At 43.6% G+C, this 26,388-nt stretch overlaps 1 protein-coding gene across 1 annotated transcript in view; it reads left to right on the top strand.

The window, feature by feature from the left end:
* The first annotated feature begins 695 nt into the window (after positions 1-695).
* The window catches only part of CDH3 (cadherin 3), a 47,891-nt gene continuing 22,198 nt past the window's right edge, over positions 696-26,388 (top strand). Inside the window, exons 1-2 of the mRNA XM_031950095.1 lie at positions 696-1,279; positions 1,569-1,683. Coding sequence (XP_031805955.1) covers positions 1,235-1,279; positions 1,569-1,683 — 160 coding nt within the window. The 5' untranslated portion in view covers positions 696-1,234. The remainder of the gene's footprint in view (positions 1,280-1,568; positions 1,684-26,388) is intronic.

The following is a 26,388-nucleotide window of genomic DNA, read 5'->3' as shown; positions in this document are numbered from 1 at the left end:
CTCCAATCAAAAGAATACTGGTTTTGAAGCCAGGAGGCCTAGATTCTAATCCCTTCTCTGCTATTAAAAATCTTTTTGCTTAATTATTTTATTTTTTCCAACTATATGTAAAGATAGTTCTTAACATTCGTTTTTGCAAGATTTTGAGTTCCAAATGTTTTTCTCCCTCCCTCTCTTACCTCCCCTCTTTCCAAGACAGCAAGCAATCTGAGATAGGGTGTACATATACAAACAATCATTTCAAACATATGTCCATATTAGGTTGTGAAAAAAAAAATCAGAACAAAAGGGAAGAAACGAACAAAGAAAATAGAAAATAGCACGCTTTGATTCACATTCGGTCTCTATAGCTGTCTGTCTGGATGCGGATAGCATTTTCCATCCCGTCTCTTGGAATGGCCTTGGATCACCTTATTGCTGAGAAGAGCCCAAATCTATCCGCTGATCATGAGGCAATCTTGCCGCTTTGGGGCATCCTGTTCTCCTGCTTCTGCTCGCTTCATTCAGCAGCAGCCTTTCTAGCCCATTAACTAGCCATGTGACCACGGGCAACGTCCGTCTCCGTGAGCCTCAGTTTACCCCAGTGTAGGGTGGAAGGGGTGAAATTCAGTGGCTTCCCCGGTGACCGTAAGCCCGGCGCGGTGTTACTCTGACCTCACCTCGGGGGCTGGGGCGCTGGGGAGCCGGGGACTTTCAGTTTGGAAGTGGGAGGGGATGTGCGGGCTGGGGGCTGAGTACAAGCCGGTGCCTCCTCGGAGCCCAGAATGGCTACGCCGCCGAGGGACACCGGAGAATCCCCGCCGCCGGCGCGGGATGCAGGAGTCTGCTCCGTCGCCCAGCCCAGCTCTCCTCCCTCCTCTCTCATCCCAGCCGTCTCCCCCGGGTTTAGCAGTCGAGGCTGCGGGGGATCAGGGGAAAGGCCGAGCATCCCGCTCCAGTCCCAGGGGACCCAGGTGGCGGCCTCTGCTCCGCAGCCCAACCCGCAAGCTGGGGCCCCACCTGCGGGCCCCTCCAGTGAGTAGGGGCGGGGCCTCGCGGGGCTGGGCCAATCACCACGCGCTTGGGCGCTTACCTGGTTCCCTCCTTCTCCCTCCTCCCTGGCTGGTGCTGAGAGCTGGAGCTCGCGGCGGGGCGCGCAGCCTGACTCCTCCGCGGGGCTCGGAGCCGAGCAGAGCCTGGGATCTGAGCCCTCGGGGTAGCTGCGGAGCGCCCTTCCCGCCTCCTCCCTCGCACCATGAGGCTCCTCGCCCCGGCTTGCTTCCTCCCGGTCCTCCTCCAGGTAAAGAAAGCTGCTGCCCCTTGGCCCGACTTGGGGAGGCTCTTCCCTCGTGGGTTGGAGGGCCTCCCCCTCGAGGCGCCCGGCGCCTTCGGAAGCAGTGTTCGGAGCGAGGCTGGGGTCGGGGGCTCCCCAGAATCCGCGGGAGACTGGGAAGACCGGGGACCTCTGCGAGTTAGGGGGCAACTCAAAAGGGAGAGCGGAGGGAAGGGGAAGAGGCCGGGGGCTGGATGGGAAATATATTTCGGGGGAGCCTGGGTCGGGCTCTAATTTCTGCCCTTCCCCCAAACAGTTTTGCGGACTTCTTCGCGCGGAGTCCGAGCCATGCCGGGAGGTATTCGGGGAGCCCGAGGTCACCTTCTCTGTTGGAAAAACGGCTCTGGAGCCGGGCCAGGAGTTGGGGCAAGGTAAGACACCCCCACCCGCCTTGATCCACACCAGGACTGACCCCCGGACCTCCACCAGACTCAGTCAGAGGCTGGGCAGGGGCAGAGGAGAGGCAGGGAGTGAGTGGGACCCCCTTTACACCTGGCACAGGTGCCCCAGGGATGGGGGGGTAAGGAAAGAACACCAGCGTTGACTCTTCTCTCTTGTCCCGGACAAAGCCGGGACTCCGCCCCTGGGAGGTGGCTGCTGTCAGCCCCTTCCTGCCCCCTCTGCTGCTCAGGCTTGGGGGGAGGGAGGGGAGCGAGAGCCAGACCTTAGAGAAAGTAGTCTCTGGCCCAGCTCTCCCCGCCCCCCACAGTGGGGACACTGGAGCCTGACTGTTGGACCCCGCAGGCCCTGCCTTTCTCCCCCAACGAGGGGAACAGCTCGGGGCCGCCAGGCTGCTTCCTTTGCTCCGTGCCCCTACCAGCTTGCAAGGTCTGTGCCCTCTCTTCCCGGCCCCCGTAAGCTCCCCACCCCACCCCCCATCTCTGGGTAGGTCTTCCAGGCATTGGCGCTAGCCCAGCATAGCCTGGCGTGGGCCTGAGCTGAACCTCCTCGGGCTTTGATCCTAGGGAAAGGAAACGGTTTATCTTTGCTTCGCCCTCGGGGTCTGGCTCGGGCAGCTCTGCCCAACATTCCTTTCGCAGCCTCCAGGGGCGGGCGCAGACCCAAAGTGCAGGTGTGGGGATGAGCACAGCCAGGCTCCCCTACTAGGCTCCTAATTGCCACAAATGGGGGCCGGGGCTTTGTGAAATGTGCATTGTGTTTGAAACAGAAGAGGTCTGTTTCTGCTCTCTGCACCCCCCCCCCTTCCCCAGCAGCTGGAATGCACTTTTAACCCTTCTCTTGCTGGAGTGACTTTTCGCCCAAAACCATCCCTGGAAACTTTTTGCAATAGGACACCTCTCTCTGGTCCCGGAGTGAGCAATTACTCACCCAGCAGACCCCTTTAGTCACTTTAGTTTGGTCATGTTATGTAAATAACAAAGGGTCTGGAAGGTTTCTGGGGAGGGTTTGCCTCGTAAAAGAGGTTAATGTAAAGAACTGGAGATCAAAGAACACTTTTGACCTCCCTATAATCACTGGGTCACCCTTACAAAGCTAGAATTGAGAGATGGAAGAAAACTTGTGGACCTAGGAGAGGTCATCTCTGGATACTGAGAGAGCCAGTGAGAAGTGTGAAACCCTCAAATCACCAGAGAATTGAAGTTGTTCTTGCTTCTGATTTGGATTTGTGGCGTCAGCTTCTTTTGGATCTAGTTAAATTTGTATTCATAGATTTAGAGCTGAAAGGGATCTTGGAGCCAACTGTCTTATTTGACAGAGAAAGAAACCTCTAAGCTGGTAACTTGACCAATATCACAGTAAGTGGCACAGTTGGGATTTCAATCCAGCTCAGTTGATTCTAGAGCTAGAGATCTTATTATGACACCACATCGCCTTCCTGTCTCTCCCTTCCTATACCTTGTTCCAGAGAAGCAACTTGCATAGGATTTTCCTAGGTTCCAAAAAACTGGAGAAAGCTTGTCTTCAGAAACTGCCTAGCACCTGCAGTTCCTTCATTTTAACAATAAATCACAATTCTGAAGGTTCGACAACTGCTTCTCCCATAACAATGCCGAGTTTGGTTGAGGTAGTGGTTGGCAAGCTGTATTCCCATTTTACTGGAGAGCAAATTGAGGTCCAGACCACTCAAGGTCACACAATAGCAAAGCAGCTAAAATATGACTGGATTTTGTGGGTGCCATATGTAGGGAGAGATCAGAATGAACATATCCTTTGTCTTCTAAACGTCCAACTGCAAGCCTTTTGAGTCTTTGCAAAAGCTTTCCCTAAATAAGTTAGCAGATTGTCAGAACAATTAACACCCTTGCTAGAAAAGTTCCCTAAACCCTCCGCTGTGGGGTCCAGAGGAAAAGCATTAAGAGGCCATGCCTCATAAACTTTGAATTCTTGAGTGCAGGCTTATTACTGGCTGGCTAACAAACTGTAACCACGCCAACCTGTAAAATGTTAACTTGGGCAACGTCCCAAATCAAATTCCGGCTCCCCATGGAAGCTTTATTGCTAACCAGTCTAAGGCTTTGCCAAATCCCTGTTCCGAACTGCAGCTTGGGTCCTTTCTGTGTTTGTGTTTGTGTGTGTGTGTCCATAGAAGTGCCCAGGAGTGTGCTGGAATCTCTTAATGGAATCTCCTAATAGAAGTCTGTGCTTTATCTCCCTCCTTATCTTCAGGAAGGATTTGGAAGACTTGTCACCTCCTCAAACAGAGTTTCAGGCTATGCTAGGAGGACAAAGAGAAAGACCAAGGGGAATTTAGGTGTACATTTCACACTTGGCTTATAGAGGGAGGGAGAGGTTTGAGCTGGTGAGAACCTCCCGATCACATCAGGCATTTTATACCTTTTGAGGAAATACAGTATTCTTAATTGTCTGGTTTATGGCGGTGAAATGAGCACCAGCTGCCAAGAAAACAGCTTTATAATAAAACAAAGACTTGTCCAGCCAATAAGCTGAATTCACTTCTCTTTATCCTTAACTTCTCCTAAATCCCCCTGCTGGGATTCTGGAGGAATCCTAGGAACAGCTTTGCCCCAACCTAATCCAATCTGAAAATGCCTCATAGGCTAGCCTTTTTGAGAAGGAAACAACAGCAGGATCTGTTTGGATCATTTAGAAGAAAGAAGCTGCTTATTTAGTTAATGGAATAGGATTCCAAGTGTTTTGTTTTTGGGTTTTTGTTTTTTTTTTTTTTTTTTTCATCAGAACCCTTAGTCCTCTATTAGGAACATAAACCAAAGATTTCTACATCTGTTTCTTAGTGGCTAGATCTTTGGGATTTGCTTGAGGCAAAGTAGGACCATCTCCAGTCATCCAGATCTTGACACTAGATCCAGATGGCTACAAAGGGGAAAGAAAGACTGGTGTCTGCACAGCCTCCCTCACTTAAATCCAATTCACTTGCATGCCCTGGCTCACCTCCCTGATGGCACGGTCCTCTTGGAGAGTGAACAATGCTGTTAAGTAATTTATTCCATGATCACACAGTTAGGAACAGGTCTTCCTAGGAATCAAGTGTGGTACTCTGTTCATTAGACTACAATGCCTCTCTACTAGGCACAAAGTGGATATTTGATGGAGATCTTTGATCAATTTGTCCAAACTCTCCATTTCACAAATAAGGGCAAATGAAGCCCTAGAAGAATGACTTTCTCCAAGTCCCATGTGCAGAACTCTAGTCCCCTCAATTCTATGCCCTTATTCTTTCTAGTCCCATTCATTATGTTGCCAACTTGTTAATCACCCAGACTTGAATCCACTGTTAGGACAGCCTATTCCTAGTTGAAAGTGATCATGAAAGCATTCAAAAGCTCACCTGTTACCCTTCTAGCTATGGGTTAGAATAAATTCTTTGGTTCTTGGTAGCCTGGAGGCTACACATGCACTTTTGTTCCACAAATTGAGCTAAAAGCTTTCTGGAGATAATAATACCTTGTATTTGTATGATGTTTCTTATTTTCCAAAGTCCTTTAACTGCTCTGATCCTGTTTTTAAATTTCCCCAACTTCTCTCCCCCAAACTTCCTCTTCTCTTCGGTGGGAACCCCCCCCCAAAAAAAAAGCCCAAAGCTAGAACATAGAAAGTAGAATTCAAAAAGCTTGGACTAGGTGCTAGCTAAAGTCTTGTTCTGCAAGTCTTATGCTCCTGTGTCAGGAGTAAAGGGAACCTTCTCCCACTGGCCTTCTTACAGAGTCCTGAACTTTTTAAATTAATCTTTCCTTTGGCAATAAGTTTTGTTCTGCTAAAGCAGTAATTCTCAAACTTTGAGATCTCAACACCCCTTTGCACTCTTAAAAATTACTGAGGACCCCAAAGAGCTTAACATTATTATTACTATTATTATTATGAAACTCATTTTAACCTTGGGACCCTTCCAAGGATCTTGGCAGACCACATTTTTGAGAACAGAAAAAACAGAAGTAAAATGGTTAGTACCATGATCCTTATTAATCTTTGACAACTTAGTATGAATGAATTTGTCTTTTTCTAAGGGTAGACTCTGGGAAGGGGAAGAAAGAGTCCCGGGATGCAGGTACTTGTGCTGCAAAGGAAGGAAGCAGGCTGGGGTGGGGATGGCGTGTGTGTGTGCGTGTGTGTGTTTGTGTGTGTGTGTGTGTGTGTGTGTGTGTGTGTGTGTATTAAGAAGAGAGTCTCTAGAAATAATTCTCTCTTCTTAAATATGCAATTCTCACTGACCCAGATCAGGAATAGTTAAACTCTTCCTAAGCAGAAGAGGGGTTTGGGAATTCTAGATTCCACTTGTTAGAATGAGGGCTTGGATCAGGGTCTGAGTAAAACCACCTATTCCTAGAGTTTATGATAAACTCAATGAACTGTCTGTCCTTCCTACACTACTATTGAGTAACTGAGATTTGGTTGGTGAAATTAAGAATGCTGACTTAGAGGAAAGTACTTTTTTCCACATCAATGCAATGTCCCCACTTATGCTGTGAGAGCAGTGAATTCTGGTAGATTTTAGAGTGACCTGCGCTATATATCGGAGCCCTTGAAACAAGCCAGAAGGAGGAAAGCTGATAGGAATTGATTAGTACTCTGATTGAATAATATGTCTTTTGATAGATTCAAAAATATTATCTCACCAAGACAGAGGATAACTCTAGGGAAATTTTTCATAATGACAGTTTAAAAAAAAAAAAAAAAGCCTTTTATCGATGATGCTGAATCGTGGCTCCTGCCCCAGCTGGCCCGCCAGCTGTAGGTTAGTGCATTATCATTGAATAGGACTGTATTTGGCCAGAAGCCTCCAGTCCTAAGAAGAGGAAGGGAGCTTCCAAGTGGTTCTTCCAAAGCCCCTCTGGAATATGAAGTCTGCCTTCCAATGCTGGATGGCTTTGAGATGCAACTGCTGCCCAGTTTGAATTTTTTCCTAACATGAGAGTAACTCTGAGCCCCATAAATCTGCTGGGTAGAAAGCCACACCTTAGAAAGCATTGTTCTGTAGCCTTGCCATAGAAAAGGCACGCTTTTCAGCAGCACTGCTGTTGATTGCTCTAAACTCCTTCCTGTCTCATCATGAGATTGGCCCCTCTGGGAATAGGTCCCAAACCATTGGTCTCCCTTCCCGCTCTATTGCAGGGTTTCCTGTTTCTAGGCTACAGAGTCCTGGGTGTCCTTCATTTCCCATTGGGAAAGAAAGGAAGGAGTTTCTCCGGAACTCCTGAAGCTGGAAGCTTAGTAGGAACGTATCTAAAAGAGCCCCTGTGGTATTGTGGGTAGAACGATGGCCCCCGTGGAAGAGGGTCCTTGGATTCTGATTGTATCTTTATAACTGAAAGGGTAGATTCTGGGACTCTCAAATCCCAATTCTACTTAATTTATTATTTATTTACAAAATTTTATCATTCTTTCTTTAAATAATATTTTCCCAACTACATGCAAATACGTTTTTAAACATTTTTTTTAATTTTTGAATTCAAAGATTTATTATTCTTGATTGAGGTCAAGGAGACCTGGCTTTAGATCCCCTTATTGGACATTTTACTAGCTATGTGACCACAGGCAAGTTGATTGCCCTATCAGAATCTTAAACAGAGCTAATGTTAACCTCTCAACTACCTACCTTCCAGGGTGGATCTGAGGTTCATATAAGAAACTGTAACTAAAGCATTTTGTAAACTATAAAAAAAAAAAATTAAATATTGGTTATCATCATAAGAGGTACATAGGAAGATTGGAGGCTAGGAAAGTGTTGTTTATTCCATTTCAGAGTATTTGGTACTGAGGACAAATTGTCTCCATTCAGAGAGCTGCGGTCTGAATAGCAAAGGATGAATTTTTAATGTTTTTTTTTTCTATGTACCTCCTGGCCTAGGGCCATATGCTAAGAAGTAGTTTCAGGGTTTCTGTCCCCAGTCTGGCTGTGTAGATTTATTTTTTTCCCAATTCTACAAAACGTTCTCTGTACCCCACCCCCATCTTCCCAAGGGTGTGCTCAGACCCCTATTTCCTCTGAAGGTGTCACCTTGTCTTTAGGAGAACTAATCCATTACTTCTAACTTGTGACTAGACTCAAAGAGCTCCTGGGACTTTCCCTAAAGAAGAAAAGTAATTCTCATTTTCAAGTGTTCCTGGATATTTCTTTTCAGGGAAAAAAATTTCTCTTGAGTTGTTATCTGGAAAAAAAAAGGGGGGGAGGGAGTTTTGCTAGTGTTTCTGGGAAGGTCATTATTCTATCAACCACAGCAACTGGAAGAAAAGACCTAATTCAATGTTCGATGTCCATTGTTCCTTAATATCCAAATTGGGAGTCAAAGCGAAGGGGAGGGGAGGCTGACGGAGCTTTTCCTGGCCTTGGCCATTGAAGATGGGCCAGACAGCCTGGGTCAGACTAAAGGACACTTTGCTGGATCGAAGAGACTTGGCTTGTAGGCTAAAATCTGTTGTTAACCCAGCTAGGTGGCCTGGGCAGACTGATTCATTTCCCTGCCCCTCAGTTTCCTTTTTTGTGAAAGGATTAGATTGGATCAGAGGATTTTAACCTAGGGTCTGTGAATTAAAAAAAAAAATGATAACTATTTCAATAAGATTGGTTTCCTTTGTATTCCTATATATTTTATTTTGTGCATTTAAGCACATCAAGCAGTTAAACCCCCGAGTAGGGGTTTGACCATTCTCCCAAAGGGTTCTGTGACACACAAAGTTAAGAACAGGTCTCCCGTTAAGATATTCTCTAGGGAACATTTTAGCGTTAGAATTTAGATTTTAAATACAAGGTTAACTTCTTTACTTTGGATTGTTCCTGGCTACTGGCAGGGAGAGCTTTGAAGTCAATAGCTTTGTGGTTTGGACAAGTGGAGAGATTAAACTGGTTCCCTGCAGTTATATGTTTTTCCCATACCATCTCTTAAGGTCTTTAATAGCACTAAACAGCCTTAATTGTCCTAGGCTTGCTTAGCTGGTGCTTTTCCTCTCTACCCACCCACTGACTTGTCCCTCACTCCAGGCTAGTGTTTTCCTTCCTCTTCCCCCTTGACACTACTGGTACCCGTCCTGCATCCTGAACTGCTTATGGTTCTGGGGGGTTTCGAGGTGGAAAGGACCTGAGCTGCCACAGAGTCCATATTCTCTCATTTTACCAATAAGGAAACCAAAGCTATTGAGGTTAACGAACTTTATATATTGTGCGCGTCCTGTACGGAGACATTCTAGGGACCTTTGGAGAGTGGAAGGGGAGTTGGGGAAGAATAAAATCAAACTCTGTTATCCCTCTAAAACCAAGCCTGAGAAGGTTGGAAATGGTTAACTTTTGACGTGTAATTCTAGCCCTCCTTGGCCCCCTGACTCCCATCATATCCCTTCCACTTAAGGCATGAAAGCCCCTGCATTCCAGTTTCTTGGGCCTGGGGATGGAGCTGGGGGGCCCTGCAGCCATTTTGTGCTTATCTTGGGAACCATCAGCTACAGGGATCGGATTGCTGGGGAGAACAGGTCAGCAGCTATTAACCTGGGGCTTACTGTGGTACCTGGGGAGGAAGAGGGGGGTAGGGTGAGAAGGGTAACTGGGCTATAGCTTGACAACTATTTAAACTTGAATTTGTCATCCTTGCCAATATCTATCCCTCCTGAGTAGATTTGGAATGTAACCCCAAGCCTGCCTCCCACTCTCCCTCCCCTCCACCCAAGGACACCGTGAGAGAGTTCTTGCTGACATTGGAGTGCAGGAACAGAATTCTAGTGTGGGGGTGGGAGCCTGGGTACCGGTAACTGAGAACGAGTCCAAGATCATTCTGTCATTAATTTCCCTGATGGAACGCCCGTCAGACCTGCTCTAAAAAGCCGGCCACTGGGGCGCAAGGGCCCCGATGGATTTGGAATCCAGCTAAGGATGCTTGCAGTTCTATGGCAAACAAAAGGGGAACTAAATCCCTGTGCTCAGAATAAGAGTTAGATGCAACTACATGGAGTCTCGTGGTTATTTCTAAAAAACTGCCATTCGTTTCTTGAGGTGTCTGTGTATGAGGTCAGCTTTAACCAAGTCTGTTTCTAATTGTACCGTCCTGGGGAAATTAAGACCTGTCTCCTATGGAAAAAAAAAAGTTTTAAACTACGGAAGTGGTAAACTTGGTTATGATCATGTGGCCAAGGGCATCTTATCGTTTTCTATGTTATATCATAATACATAAGTAGTTTTATAACAGACCTTTAACATTATATATTTACAATATAATTTTTTTCTTTTTTATTTATACATTAATAATGTGATTTTATGTTTGTTACATATTTATAATGCAATTTTATTTATTTTATATTTATAATATGATTTAATTTTATCTATTTTATATATATATTTATAATATGATTTTGTTTTATTTATACATTTCTAATATATTTGGATATTTATAAAATAATTTTGTTTTATATTATATATTTATAATATAATTTTACACATCATAATATAAATGATAATATAATCAATTCACTCACTTGCACAATGGAGTTTTTATAAGATTGTAGATATAGGACTAGAAGGAACCTTAAAAGCCATTAAGTCCAATCCCCTCATTTTATAAACAAGGAAACTGAGGTAGACTGAATTTAAATGATTTGCTTAGGGACCCATTACTACTAAACAGGACTTGAACCCAGGTCCTCCTGACTTCAGGTCCATGGCTTTGTATAACAATACGTGAAATGCTAAGATAATAATACAGGTATGTAATGCTAATATCATAATTCATGTGTGTGATATTGCTGTAATAATTTATGTATGCAATACCAACGTAATGCTGCCGGGGCAGCTAGATGGCACAATAAATAAAACACCTGCCCTAGAGTCAGGAGGATCTGAGTTCAAATCCAGCCTCAGACGCTTACCACTTACTGAGTTGCATGACCTTGAGCAAGTCACTTAAGCCCAATTGCCTCAACAAAATAATAATAATAATTAACATTTCCATAGCACTTAGAAGGTGCCAGGTGCTTTATAATAATTATCTCATTTGATCCTAACAACAATTTCACTTTGACAGCTAAGGATATTATCTTTTCTTACAAACACGTGAAGTGACTTGCTCAGAATCACAAAGTGTTTGAGGTGGGATTTGAATTCAGGTCTTTCTGATTCTAGCTCCACTTTCTGGTGCAAGGGGAAGAATTTCGTATGAGCAGTCAGCAAAGACCTGTATGTGTTTTCTGGCTTCCACCCTTAACAAACTCCTTTGGCTCTTTAAATCTTAAGTTTACTTGTCCATAAAATGGAGATAGTTCTTGTATTTCCTACCTCACAAGGCTGTTAGTTGTGAAGAAAGTGCTTGGTCAACCTTAAAATACTACAGCCAGTTTACAAGCACTTGTGCTAGGTCCTGTGCTAAGTACTAAAGGTACCAAGAAAGAAAAAATAAATAAATCTGGCTCCTTCCCTTAAGATGCTACTAATGGAAGGGGACAGGAAGGGGGTTACTAGTGACAATGTGCAAGTAAATACAAACATTCGATATTAGCTAGCCGTCTACAAGAGACTCACAGGTTTGCAGAAAAAGATATAGCTATTGATAGTACAAACACAGAGTTATTTTAGAGGGAGAAGACTGAGAAATGATTGGGGAAAGAGAAATTGGAATTTGTTTTGAGTATTTGAAGTAAGCCAGTGGTTGTACAGAGTAGAGTACAGTGGAGGCAGAGTCAGGGAGGCCAAATGCAGTCAGACTGTTGAAAGTGTGTGTGGAGCTCTTTCTGTTGTTGTTTGCTGGCATTTTTGTTTTTCTTCCCAGATTAGTTTTGTCTTTTTTGTAAATCCGATTTTTCTTGTGTAGCAAGACAACTGTATAAATATAATACATATGTTGTATTTAACATATCCTATAACATATTTAACATGTATTGGTCTACCTGCCATCTAGGGAAGGGGAGGGGGAGAAGGGAAAAGCTAGAACAGAAGGTTTTGCAGGGGCCAGTGCTGAAAAATTACCCATGCATATATCTTGTAAATTAAAAGCTATAATAAAAATATGTTGCTGATAAATAAAAGTATAAATTTAAAAAAAAAAAAGAAAGTGTGTGTGGAAGTAAGTAAACAGAATACTGGAAAGTGAAGAAAGGGAAGGGCTAGGCTTGGAAAATATTAAATGCCAGAAGATTTGATCCAGAGAGTAATGGAAACTCTGGAGTTCATGCTCTTTGTAACTCAGTGCTTAGTACAATGCTTGACACACAGTAGGCACTTTAAGAAGATAATCACTCTAAAGAGCTTAGAACAGTGGCTGGCACATAGTAGGCACTTAAATGAGAAAATGATTATACAAGGCTTAGCACATTGTAGAAACTTTGATGAGGTAATTATAAGTGCTTAGCACAGTGCCTGGCATACAGTTAAAAGAGATAATCAATCATTGTAAAGAGCTGAGAACAGTGGCACTTTAAGGAGATGATCATTGTAAAGTGCTTTAGCACAGTGCTTGGCATGTAGAAGGTCCTTTAAAAAGATAATCATTGTAAAGAACTTAGAAGAGTGGCTGGCACACAGTAGGCACTTTAAGAAGATAATCATTGCAAAGAGCTTAGGAGAGTAGCTGGCACACAGTAGGCACTTAAAGGAGACAATCATTGTAAAGTGCTTTAGCACAGTGCTTGGCATGTAGAAGGTTCTTTAAGAAGATAATCATGGCACAGAGCTTAGAACAGTGGCTGGCACATAGCAGACACTTTAATGAGAAAATAATTTTACAAGGCTTAGCACAATCCTTGGCACATAGTAGGTGCTTTGGTGGGATTATTACGAAGTGCTTCGCACAGTGCCTGACACATAGTAGACACTATATAAATGTTAACTATTATTGTGAGTAAATGTTTATTGAATTGATTGACTAGCTGTTGGGTGGGAATGACAAGGTCAGACCTGAGGTTTAGGAAAACTTAGAGAAATGTGAGCTCTTGTTATTGTTACTCTGATGTCAGAGGCTGTGTCCTGAAGTGAACACTTTGAGAAAATTGTTTTTACTTCTCTGGTGACCCTCCCCAGCGCCCCCATAATGTGAAACCAGAAGTATCTGGTATCTTTCTGCCACCCCCCCCCCACTCATACTGTGACCACCCCCATCCCCAGGGTATTGTCACCAACTCCCTTTGTAAGCCAGGAGATTCAGAAGACTAATTATAAATCAGGGAAAGTGAATAGACTTGTGTCAGCCCCTAGAAAATGATGGAGGGCCCTGGGAGGGATTTTTATGCTTCTGACTTTGAGCCACAATCTAGTGAGCTGGAGTTTCTGCAGCGTTATTTCCCCTACAGAGGTTTTTAGGGTCTTCCTTTGGGTTGTGTTCATTCCCGGTATCCTTGCTCCTCCCAGTATGGGAAAAAGTCACTTCGGTCTTTCTGGATTCTGCCGCCATTCTCTGAAGGGAATGGCTTGAATCTCAGAGGTGGGTGACAAAGGTTTTGTTTGTGATAAAGAACCCCTGTAGACATGTCCTGCCCTTGTGCGAGTGCCCACAAGTGCCCCATTCTGGGACCCCTCTCGTTTCCCCAAACCTGCCCAGTCAACAAAAAACCATACTGTAGTCCAGCGGGGGTCCATACCAACCTCTTATTATACTGGATTCTGAATCAGGAAAAACTGAATCCAAATCCCACCTCAGATATTTACTAGCAGAATAATTGCTCAATCTCATGCTCCGTAAAATGGGAATCATAATAGCACCTACCTCCCAGGTTTGTAAGACTAAACAATAACATGGAAACTCCTTTGCCAACCTTAAAGCACGATATAAATGTTAGTTACTATTATTGTTGTTAACAATATTATTATCTTCTTGTAGCTTCTCCCAACCATCAGATCTAAGGACTGTTGGGAAAATCTAGACAATCTGGGTGTGTTTTCATGGAATCTGGCATAGCAGTGAGGAAGTCAAGTACTTCCCCTGCACAACTGAAGGAAATTTTGAAGTCCCTCTAATATTATTATTGTATAGTATTTTGAAAGTATACTATAAATATACACTCATATACATATACACTATGCAATAGACATATATATATACATATATACATGTATACACACATATATATAAATATACACATATTCACCTATATACAAATAAGGCTGTCTTAGGTCCCAAGTCCTATTATTCATAATTAACAAAAAAGCAATAGGCTTGAGAGGTGGGGGAATGGAAGAGGCTTGATAATTATAAGGACTCAGCTGAGGTCTCGATGTTACTTGTCCGTGGTAGACTTTTACAATCTTGGCCAGTGTTTCCAACCTTACTTCTTTCAAGCAAGACGGGTCTCATCATGTTTCTGCAGGCAGGGGGGCCCAAATCCCTTCAGTCTCTTTGGCCCATCCCACGCAGGCAATTAAGAGAAACAGCTTCCTGCACCCTCATAACAGAGACAGTCAAGAGGAGAGGGAAGGTTCAGAGACCTTTCGGGGGTGTCTCTGGGCCCGGGGGGGGGGGGGGGGGGGGAGGGGGAAGAAGTGCCCTAGCTTAAATTGAAAATTGGACAAATTTCAGATAGAAAGGCACAGTCCGTGAGCTAGAATCTGATGACTTTCCTCTCCTTGCCTCTTGTTCCCATTCTTTTTTCTCTTCCTATTCTCCCCAGTTTTCCTGATTTCTCCTTTTTCTACTCCATTCCTCCCTACCGCCTTCTTTCTTCCCCAGAATGCCATTACAAATGATTAAGAAAAATATAAAAAGGGAGTTACCAACTTTAAAAGCCAGACTTGACTTTCCACAGCATGCATTTCAAAGGCTAGTTATCCCCCCAAGTGGGCAATGAAGCTCTCATCTTTTAACTCTTCTACCCCATGATAATACACTGAATAAATATAAGTAGGGAACTTTAGAGATGGAGAGAATCTTAGATATCCCTCCTTAATTTTTTTCCTTCAAAATTTCATTGAAAAGTTTTCTTGAAACTGTTTGGATCTGCACACATACATTGTATCTAGGATATACTAGGACATATTCAACATATATAGGACTGCTTGCCATCTAGGGGAGGGGGTGGAGGGTGGGAGGGGAAAAATCAGAACAGAAGTAAGTGCAAGGGATAATGTTGTAAAAAAAAAAATTACCCTGGCATGGATTCTGTCAATAAAAAATTACTATAATAAAAAAAATTTATGAGACATACAAAAAAAAAAAAAAAAGAAAAGTTTTCTTGCTTTTACATCATTCTTATATTCACCTTCTCCAAATCCCCTCCAATAGCCTTCTCTCCTTTCAAAGAAAAAAAAAGTTAAACAAAACTTGGACAAAATTGACCTCATCTGACAATACGCAATATTCTCTCCATCTTTTCAACAAAAAATGCCAAAGTTGTATGGTCTGCAATAAAAGACATGGCATTTGATGTTAGGAGGTGGGATTTGAATCCTGCCACTTAATTATCCCCTGGTGATCTGGAATCAGTTTTCTTGTCTGTAAAATGGATGGTTTCATTTAGAAGATCTCTAAGCTTCTTTTTGAGCTCTGACTCCTACAAATTCAGAGAAGGGAAATTAGGTCATCTAACTAGTGAGGTTAGAATTCAAATCCTTTGATATCTCCTCCAAGGTCCCCTTTTCATCCCTATCTACCAGGCTGCCTCTTGGCTAGATAAAGAGTGGCTCTGGTTCTCTCCAGAAAAGACTGGAACTTCTGGGTGTGAGTCTGGTATCGTAGAAGAGACTGTTTCCAGACTTGACCCAGAGCTAGGAGACAGCAACAGTCCCACAGAGGAATAGCCCAGCTCTGCCTGTAAGTCTCCAAGGGCCTATGAACTACGTGGTTTCGTGTCTCTGTTGCTGTTTTGTCCCCATTGGGGAATAAGAGGGATGGCCCAGCTCTCTGGGGATGCTGCTCTGGAGAGAAGAGGCTTTTCCCAGGGAACTACCCTTCTCGCTCTCCCATTTTTCTTGTGGGTTAATGCAGCTCAGTTTTAATGCAGAAGAAATGCTAAGATCCCCTCTCGATTTAGTATTGGATCCCACTCCATCCCTTCCCTCCCCCTTCCCAATATACCTTGCGTTAGAGCAGATATTTCTGCTTGCTTGATAAGCTCCTAAGGGGAGGTATCTATATAACATGGTATAGTGGGGTGTGGAACACCAGCCTTGGAATCAAGAAGCTAGGTTCAACACATCAGACACTCACTACCAGAGTTATACCTTCTCAGGACTCAGTTTCCCTTTCTGTAAAATGAAAATAATCATCTTTCATATCCCACAGGACTGTTGTGAGGTCCAGAGAGATGGATGGAAAGGGTCTTTGTAAATGTGAGCTCTTCTATGAAAGAAAGTCTCTTTCCCCTTTGTGTCAAAGGGGACTTCTGCTCTTAAATACTCAATGTTTGCTGGGTTTAGCCCTAGATTCGGAAACTGAAGTCCTGGGTGGCTGCTCTCTGGGTGGCCTTCTTAGCAAATTACTTAACCCCTCCCAGCCTCTGTTTACTTCTCTGTCAAATCAGAGGGCTCAAATTGTCTCTTAGTCCATATCTGTGAACCTCTTTGTCCCAAGGAACATTTTTCTTTTCCTCTCCCGAGGTCAGTTGAGAATGCCCATCTTCTGGATGTGGCTCTTCTCAACAATGAGATGATCCAGACCACTCCTGATGATCTTGTGATGAGGAGAGCATCTGCACCCAGAGAGAAGACTGTGGGAACTGAGTGTGGAACACACCACAGCATTCTCACTCTTTCTGTTGCCATTTGCTTGCATTTTATTTTCTTTCTCATTTTTTTCCTTTTCGGTCTGATTTTTTTTGTGCAGCACAATAATTGTATAAATATGTATGCCTATATTGAATTTAACATATATTTTACCATGTTTAACATATATTGGATTACATGCCATCTAGGGAAGGGGGTGGAGGAAGGAGTGGAAGTTGGAACATAAGGTTTTGCAAGAGTGAATGGTAGAAAATTATCCTTGCATATGTTTTGAAAATGAAAAGCTTCAGTTAAAAAAAAAGAGAGAGCATGTCCATCTTCCAGCTGAGAAGATGGACAAAGTGTAGTGCCCAGGATCCCAGACTGGCCAAGTTCCTGGACCCCCCTGGAGGGAGCAGCGGATGTGTTTGTGCAATGCCAGGAGGAAGAATACATCGCCCCAGAGCAGAGAGTTTGAGTGAGGTCTCACCCCCTGGTTCTCAGGCCTGATAAGCTCATGGGCACTTGGCACTTCCTCGGGGCTCTTTTCCTGCAGGGATTTGTACCTTCTTGCCCAAGCTTCATTCATGGCTCCTGTTCAAGATGGGGGGCCAAGTTTCCCTGGATGGGGAAGGGAGCCCTGCATTATTTAGAGGGGAACTTTGAAAACCATCCAGGGCCTTTCAAGTTCCTCTGACTTCCTCCTCCTCTGGATACAAATGGGTGCACTGATTGTCCTGTAAGCCCACCCAAGAATTCTAAATAGTTCACACTCCTCCCTCCTGCCAACAACTATGTTTGGTCAGTGACTCTGGCTTTTCTCTAAATTCCATACTTTCATTTCGTGCTATCTTAGACTTGGGGCTGGAAGGGACCAATTGAGGTTGCCAGGTCCAGCTCCATCAATTTACAGACAAGGAAACTGAGGCCCTGAGAAGTTAAGTGATTTATTCATGTCATACAGTAGTAGCAGTAACTGAGGAAGGATTTGAACTCAGGGTTTCCTGACTCCAAGCTCAGAGCCTTATCCATTGCAGTACTCATAACAATCCTGTGAAATAGATGGGATGGGTCCTTTTCTTTCTTTCTTCCTTCCTCTCTTCCTTCCCTCCCTTCCTCCTCTTTATTCCCTCCTTCCTTTCTTCCTACTTCCTTTCTTTTCCTCCTTTTTCCCTCCCTTCCTTCCTCTCTCCCTCCTTTTTTCCTTAATTTCTTTCTTTCTTTTCTCCCTCCCTTCCTTTACTATCTTTCTTTTTTTTGGAGGCAATCAGACTTAAGTGACTTGCTCAGGGACACAGGCTAATAAGTATCTGAGGCTGGATTTGAACTCAGTCCTCCTGACTTCAAGGGCAGTATGCACCATGTAGCTGTCCCAAGGGCAAGTCATTTTAGCCCCACTTTATGGATTGGAATACTGAGGCATCCTAATAGTTGATGATCCTAGAACTGGAAGGAAGGCAGTGGACTTGACATCAGAAAGAGCTGAGTTTAAATCCTGCCTCAGGCAGGGCAAGTCATTTCATCTCTCTTATCCCCGGTTTCCTCATTTGTGAAATAGGAATAATTGTAGCATTTACCTCACAGGGTCATTGTGAGGATCAAATGAAATAATGTATGTGAAGTGATTGCAAACCTTACAAAATTTATATCAGTGTTAGCTCTTTGGCACACAGTAGGCACTATATAAATGCTTCTTTCTCCATTAGAACGGAAGCTTCTTGAGGGCCGGGGCTTCTTTTGCTTCTATCTCTGGGACTTAGCCCAGGCCCACCTCCTACATGTGGGTCCTGAGTGCTTTCTGATCGATGACTTCAGCAGCGGGACCCTGGCCGTACTTTCCCACAGCCAGATCCCAAGCTCCCCCGTGTCAGCGCCCCGCGGTCTAGCCTGGTCCCGTGCTCGGTGGGGATTTATCTCTCGGTGGGAAGGCCCAAGGCAGGAGTCGGCTCCCGTGACTTCGCTGAGGTCCGCCCCGGCTGACCGGACTTGCTTTTGCCCAAGGCTGCAGGGGAAACAGAAATCCAGCTTCTTCAGCAGCATCATATCACAGACTGGTGGGAGAGGGGGGGATGAGTGATGATAAAGGTGGAATTCAGATCAATTTAGCGTTGAAAGGAATGATGCAATCAGATGACAGGAAATGGAACTGGCACAAGGGGAGTCGGACTGCCCCTGAGGCTTCGGGTTTACCACCAGCCTGCCTTCCCAGTGACTCAGTGGCTGGCTTTCAGGGAAGCGGCTCTTGTTCTTACAAGTGTGTGAGCAAACATCCGGGGCAGGGCTGCTAATGTAGCTGCAGCGGCAGCAGCACTGCCCCCCTCCTCCCAGCTTGGAGCCCTCCGCAGGGCTGGCCTTTTTGGGAAAGATTGGAACAAAACGCTTTGGGCTCCAGAGCTCAAAAAGCAATCCCTTGTGCTTCGGATTCTCTGGGTTCCATAAAGGTAGACCAGCACTCCCTACTTGTCAAAGTAGAAAAAGGATATTAAGTAGTCACTGTCTCTGCTAGATTTCCTAAAAGAGAAACAGTTCCAACCCCTGAAGAGCTTAAGTGGATGGTGACTAGAAGTGAGATCCTCCAGCTTGTTGGGTTTTGAATGCTTGTCTTGGAAGAAGGAAGAGGGGACGTTACTCCTCCCTCCCACACTTCTCCATCACCATCGCTAACCACTTCTGCTTCTTCGAACACTTGTCTGGGATGGTAGCTGTCCAGTGAGACAGTCTGACTGTGCTGTCATTTCAGTGTAGAGAAAAATGAACCCTCTTACCCTACTTGAGCCAGATTTGCGGCAGTGGATCCTAATAACCTATATCTATTGCTTCATTCCCGGGGAGAGTGACAGGCTTTCCCAGAAGGAAGTTGTGTTGGGCTCTGCTGTAATCTATGGGCTTGTCCTGGTCTCCTCCGGCTATTAGGGAGAGCCTTCTGTTCCACAGTTACTGGCCATCTACTCGGAACATATATTTACCTAATCATTTATTGTTGGTAGAATTCCTTTAAGGGTAGGGAATATTTTTGCCTTTTTTGGTATTCACAATGCTTAGCGTAGTGCCTGATAAATACTGCAAGTTCTTTTTTTTTTTTTTTTTTTTTTGCCATTTTTTATTATTATAGCTTTTTATTTACAAGATATATGCATAGGTAATTTTTCAGCACTGATAGTTTCAAATCCTTTTGTTCCAAGTTTTCCCCTCCTTCCCTCCATGCCTTCCCCCAGATGGCCAGTCGACCAAGACATGTTAAATATGTTAAAGTATAAGTTAAATACAATATATGTATACATGTCCAAACAGTTATTTTGCTGAAATACTGTAAGTTCTTAAGCAATGCTTGCTGATTGATTAATTGATTTACACAACAGCATGATATGAGAGGTGTCTGGGGTCTATTGTTTATAAGAGTCAATTAATCTACTCACTTCTTGCTGAGAGAATTGATAAGTCCAGAACTCCAGCAGATTTGAACCATCGTTTAAGCCAATTAAATAATATCTTCAAATAGCCAGAGCCAAAACATTATTTACAAAAGAGAAAGTTTTAAGAATGGAGAAGATAACCTGGACTAAAGTGTAATTAGGGGCATCAGGGGACATTGGAAAAAGTCTGAGGAGACAAGAAAGAGACCCACATTCTAGGTTCCATCATTAACTAGATTATAAAGCTATAACTAAGGTAGAATAATTGAGGTTTTGCCCCAGAGATATATAAGGGAGAATATTTCTTCCCCAAGTACTATCCCTGGTCTCCCAAGCTGTTCCACTCAAACCATCACCTTCAGGATCTTTTTGTTGTTGTTGTTGTTTGTTTTTTTTCTACAGGCAATTAGGATTAAGTGACTTACCCAGGGTCACACAGCTAGTAAGTGTTAAGTGTCTGAGGGCAGATTTGAAGTCAGGTTCTCCTGACTCCAAGGCTGATGCTCTATCCACTGTACCATCTAGCTATCCCAAACCTCAGCATCTTGTATCATGGTGGTGGCTCTTTCCTGGGCCTTCCCTGTATTGGCCAGCTGTGCCTCAGGGACACATACTCTGGGTCACAAGTCCTCTTCTTTCCCATTTCACAGTCTATCTTCTGTGTTGTTCCACTATCCACTCTTCCTATCCGAATTTGCCTGGAAATCTTAGCTGCTCCTCAGCAAGTTAATTTAGGCTAAACAATTTTAGGCAAATCCTGTATTCTATCTGTTAGTGATTCCCTCCTTTATTCAAAGATCTGTGACCTTTGTAGTGGAACTACTCCCTCCACCAATCCTCATGAATTGCTTCAGCCAAGAAATTCATTACTCTGTGGCCGACCTGGTGATAAACCTTTCCCCAAGATTAGCTAGGTTGGTCCCCTGCCAATGGGCATTGCCAGGCTCCCTTTAGAAGCCTTCTCAGCTTGACATAGAACTTGCCAGAACTTGTGTCCTTCTGCCATAGCCTTTGAGAAGCCAAAAGCATCTCCCCGCCAGGATGAGGTAACTGAAGATTTTAATGGAAATCACCTTGCTTAAGTGAAATAGTATAAATAGAGAAGGACTGAGAGCCTTTTGTAACTTCTGACTTTTTTTTTTAATTAAGTAGTATTGAGTGGGAACAATTTAAGTTTCTATGTCCTTGCAAATCAATTGGTGAACAAGGATTTATCAAGTACCAGGCACTAAGCTAAGTCCTGGGGATACAAAAAAAGTCCCTACCCCAAGAGGTTCATCCACTAATGGGGAGGCGGTGTTAACATGAGTATAAATGAAAGATAATCTCAGAGGGAAGGTATTAGCAGTGGGAACTGATCAGGAAAGGGCTCCTGAATAATGTGGGATTTTAATTAAAACTTGTAGGAAGCCAGGAGGAAGAGCATTGTAGGTACTAAGGACAATCAGTGAAGTTGGACACAGGAGAGATTGTATGTTTTATGAAAAGAATAGCAAAAAAAGTCACTAGAACCTAGAGTATATGGGGAGTGAATAAGATGCAAGAAGACTGGAAAAGGTAGTGATTTATTAAGTTATATAATGCTTTAAAAGCCAATCAGATCATTTTCTATTTGGTCCTGAAGGTACTGGGGAGCCACAGGTGCTTACTGAATAAGGAAACACCGTGATCAGATCTGTTCTTTTAAGGAAGATCCGTTTGGTAGATGAGCAGAGATTGGATTAGAATAGGGAAAGATTTGAGGCACACTAATTTTCTTATCATGGCTTTTTATTTACAAGATATGTGCATGGGTAATTTTTCAACATTGACACTTGCAAAACCTTTTGTTCCAATTTTTCTCCTTCTTCCCCCCACCCCCTCCCGCAGATGGCAGATAGTCCAATACATGTTAAATATGTTAAAGTATATGTTAAATACAATATATGTATACATGTCCATAAGTTATTTTGCTGCACAAGAAGAGTCAGACTTAGAAAAAAGGTAAAATGAACCTGAGAAGGAAATCAAAAGTGCAAGCAGACAAAAACACAGGGAGAAGAAATGCTATGTAGTGATTCACACTCATTTCCCAGTACACCCATATACCAACTGGGTGTAGCTGGTTCTCTTCATTGTTGAACAAATGAAATTGATTTGATTCATCTCATTGTTGAAGAGGGCCACGTCCGTCAGAATTGATCACCACATAATCTTGTTATTCCCATGTACACTGATCTGGTTCTGCTCATTTCACTCAGCATCAGTTTATGTCAGTCTCTCCAGGCCTTTCTGAAATCATCCTGCTGATCGTTTCTTACAGAACAATAATATTCCATGACATTCATATACACAATTTATTCAGCCATTCTCCAACTGATGGGCATCCTTTCAATTTCCAGTTTCTGGCCACTACAAAGAGGGCTGCCACAAACATTCTTGCACATACAGGTCCCTTTCCCTTCTTTAAGATTTCTTTGGGATATAAGCCCAGTAGAAACACTGCTGGATCAAAGGGTATGCACAGTTTGATGACTTTTTGAGCATAGTTCCAAATTGCTCTCCAGAATGGCTGGATGTATTCACAATTCCACCAACAATGTATCAGTGTCCCAGTTTTCCCACATCCCCTCCAACATTCCGCATTATCTTTTCCTGTCATTCTACCCAATCTGAGAGGTGTGTAGGAGGCACAGACTATTGCAATAATCTAGTTGTGAAATCATATGGTCTACGTGAGGTTGGTGACAGACCTCTCAGAAAAGAGGTGTGAGGAAGGACTTGGCAAAAGATTGAATATGGTGAACATCAGGAGAGTTAAATTGAGGTTGACACCTAGATTTCATATGACGTTGGTACTCTCGACTATAATAGGAAGTTTGGAAGAAGGGAGAGTTTGGGGGGAAAGATAATGAGTTTAGTTTTGGACATGTTGAATTCAAGATGTTTATGAAGCATCTGGTTCCAGATATCCAACTGAAAGTTGGAGGTTTGAGCCTGGAGTTCAGGTGAGAGATTAGTGCCGAATAAATAGATCTGAAAATCATTTGTATAGAGATGATAATTGAATCCATGGGAGCCCATTAGATCACCCAGTGAAATGGGTAGAAGGAGAAAAGAAGAGGGCCCAGGAGAGAGTTTTAAGGAACAGCCATAGTTAACAAATGTGACCTGGATAAAGATCCCTGAAAGGGGACTGAGGAAAGATGGTCGGATAGGTAGGAGGAAAACCAGGAGAGAGGAGTGTGCGGAAAACCAAGAGCCTTTCAAGGAGAAGGTGGTGATCAAGAATGACAAAGGCTATAGAGAAGTCTAGAAGAATGAGGATTGAGAAAGGAGGAATCAGGGGCTGATGGATGGAGCAATGGATAGAGCACCAGTCTTGGAGTCAGGAGAACCTGAGTTCAAATTGGGGGCCTCAGACAACTAGTTCTATGACTCTAGGCAAGTCACTTAAGCCTGATTGCTGAGATAGACAGTCAGAGAAGTGGCAGAGGGATGAAGGAAGAGAGGAAGGGAAAGAGAGGAAAAGAGGAAGGGAGAGATAGAGAAAGCGAAAAAGAGGGGGAGGGGGACAGAGAGAGGAGGGGAGAGAAAAGGGAAGAGAGAGAAAGAGAGGGAGAGGGAGGAAGGAAGGAAGAAAGACAAGTTGATAAAAGAGAGGAGGGGGACAGAGAGAGGAGGGGAGAGAAAAGGGAAGAGAGAGAAAGAGAGGGAGAGGGAGGAAGGAAGGAAGAAAGACAAGTTGATAAAAGAGAGGAGGGAGGGAGAGAAGTGAAGGGGGAAAACAGAGAAGTAAACAGAGTGAGGGAGAGAGACAGAGAAGTGAACAAAGGGAAAGAGAGAAGGAATATTACAATTTGTTAATTAACATCTTATTAACTTCTCTTCTACAGATGGGGAAGACTTGAGTGTTTTTAGGCAGTAGGAAGCAGCCAGAAGATAAAGGAATGAAAATGAATAGAAAAGGCAATCTGCTGGGGGAAATGGGATTAAATGGCACCCCCTGTATCTGTAGAAGAGTTTGTTTTCATAAGAAGGGCTGCCTGCCTCTTCACGTAAAACAAGAATGAGGGAAGAGATAGTGACAGAAGGCACTTAAGTGATAGGAGATAGGAAGAGAAAAGAAGGAATTTACAGCAAATGGTCTCCAAATATGAGGAAAGGTTCTCAGTTGAGAAAGTGGGGGTAGGGGCAACCATGAGAGATTTGAGAAGGGATAAAAAGGTATAGATGAGCCATTTGTGGTAAGAGGGTGAGTCAATAAAGGAAGCACAAAAGGAATACCTTGCTCCTTTTGGTAACAGCTCTGTTGGAATTGTGTAACATAAATTTGGACTCAGTCAGCATGGTTTTATAAATTTTTTTGGCTTTATTCAGTAGCAGTGAGTGGGAAAAAGGCAGAAGATGGTATGAGTAAACAAGACTGGGCTTGGGAGACAAAGTAGGTGATAGGATAAGAAAGGAACTTGAATAGAAGATAATATCAAGTTGATTTTCTTCACCAAGGAATCTAGATGAGAAGGAAGGATGAGAGGCCAGATTGATGACCTGGGAAAGAAGGACAGGGGTATTATAGGATCACCCTTAATGAGGATGAAAAACAGGGGTTAGGATTGTTAAACCAGAGATAACAAGACTTACATAGCTGAAGGAAATGGGAAAGTCTCATACTTATTTTACAAATTAACTGCAACTCAAATGATGTGACTTGCTTCCAAATAAGTGTTGGAACTGGGACACAAATTTGCACCTTGACTTCAAGTCTAGAGCTGTTTATGAACTCCAAGGAAACTGTCCCAAAAAACTTGTCATTAGATCTTAGGGGAAAGAACAGAGGCAAGCTCATCCTTGGATCTTTTTTTTCTTCTATACATATTTCCATAATTATGTTGCACAAGAAAATCAGATCAAAAGAGGAAAAATGAGAAAGAAAAAACAAGTGAACAATTAAAAAGGTGAAAAAACTATGTTGTGATCCACAATTAGTCCCCACAGTCCCCACAGAACCCCTTCTATGATGATCCTTCCATGCAACATTCTGCTTTCCCTTCCCTCAAGGAAGGGACAGATAAAGACAGAGGAGGACAAGCAGGAAGAGGAGAGAAGGAAGAAAAAAAGGAAAGAGAATAGGAAGGAGAGAGAGAAGAAAAGAGAAGGAAGGAGAGAGAGAAAGAGGGAAAGAAGGAAAGAGAGAGGGGAGGGAACAGAGAAAGAAAGTGCAGATGACTATCACAAGGTCATTGGAACTGGCCTGAATGAGGGCCATTATTGAAAAGAGCTTCACAGTTGATCATCACCTAATCTTGTTGCTGTGTACAGATGTTCTCTTGGTTCTCCTCACTTCACTTAACATGTAAGTCTCTCCAGGTCTCTTAGAAATCAGACTGCTGGTCGTTTCTTATAGAATAATAATATTCTATTATATTCATATACCACAACTTAGTCATTCTCCAACTGATGGGCGTCCACTCGGTTTCCACTTCCTTGCCACTAAAAAAAGGGCTGCCACAAACACTTTTGCACATAAAGAGACAAGGACCCACATGTGCAAAAATGTTTGTAGCAGGTCTTGGATCTTAAAATAGTAATACTCTTTGAACTGTCTGCTTCCTGCCTTACTATCAGGACCTGCTGGGGCAGGCAGATCCCTCCCCAGGTTAAACTTAGCTCAGGTCCAGTTTTCCCCTCCCCGAGGCTATGTGTCACACAGCTGGTACTCCCTACCACAGGGATATCGTCATGAAGGCGAAACTGGTTTCTAGGTGATCAGCTCTTTCCCAGAGGCTCATTTCAACCTTTTCATCAAAAGGTCTCACTCTGTTGCACACGTGAGCCTCTGGTGTTTTCTGAATGGTGTCTAGGGCTCATTGGAAGCACCACAGGCAAACGCCTGTGTATTTCTTATCCAGCCTTCTCTCCCTTCCCATCTCAGCCCCAGATAGAGACATGCTCCTTGGTTCTGCCTTTTCTTCCATGGGAGATGATGGACTCAGCCAAGACAGGATTCCTCTGTGGTTTAGCTGCAGGTGATGCCTCCTAACTCCAGAGTCTTTACTCACAAGGGAAAAGCAGGGTAAACCTTCTCTGTGGAGGGGGACAAAGGGATGGAGGGTTCAGATCTGGAGGCAGAAAATGTGGCTTTAAATCTGGACGTGCTACTCACTTCTGTTTTGTGCCTCAGTTCTCTCTAGGGGGCTAAACTGGATGGACTCGGGAAGGTCCATCCTGCTTCTAAATCTATGACACCTTTGTTGTTTTATTTACAAAGTAAACTGGGGTATGTTGTTATATGTTGTTCAGGGGTCACATTTAGAAGGATTGCATCTGGTACACACACACACACACACACACACACACACACCTTCTATCATGATCCTTCCATGCAACATTCTGCTTTCCCTTCCCTCAAGGAAGGGACAGATAAAGACAGAGGAGGAGAAGCAGGAGGAGGAGAGAAGGAAGAAAAAAAGGAAGAGAAAGAAAGAAGGAAAGAGAATAGGAAGGAGAGCGAGAAGAAAAGAGAAGGAAGGAGAGAGAGAAAGAAGGAAAGAGAGAGGGGAGGGAACAGAGAAAGAAAGGAAGGAAGAGCTGGGAAAAGTATGGGTGTGAAAGAGAGAAACTTTATAAAAATGATACCT

Source organism: Sarcophilus harrisii, chromosome 2 (assembly GCF_902635505.1).
Source record: "Sarcophilus harrisii chromosome 2, mSarHar1.11, whole genome shotgun sequence".
In the NCBI taxonomy this organism is placed as follows: domain Eukaryota; kingdom Metazoa; phylum Chordata; class Mammalia; order Dasyuromorphia; family Dasyuridae; genus Sarcophilus; species Sarcophilus harrisii.
Note: the sequence above shows the minus strand (reverse complement) of the source record. Positions and strands in the feature narration are given on the sequence as shown.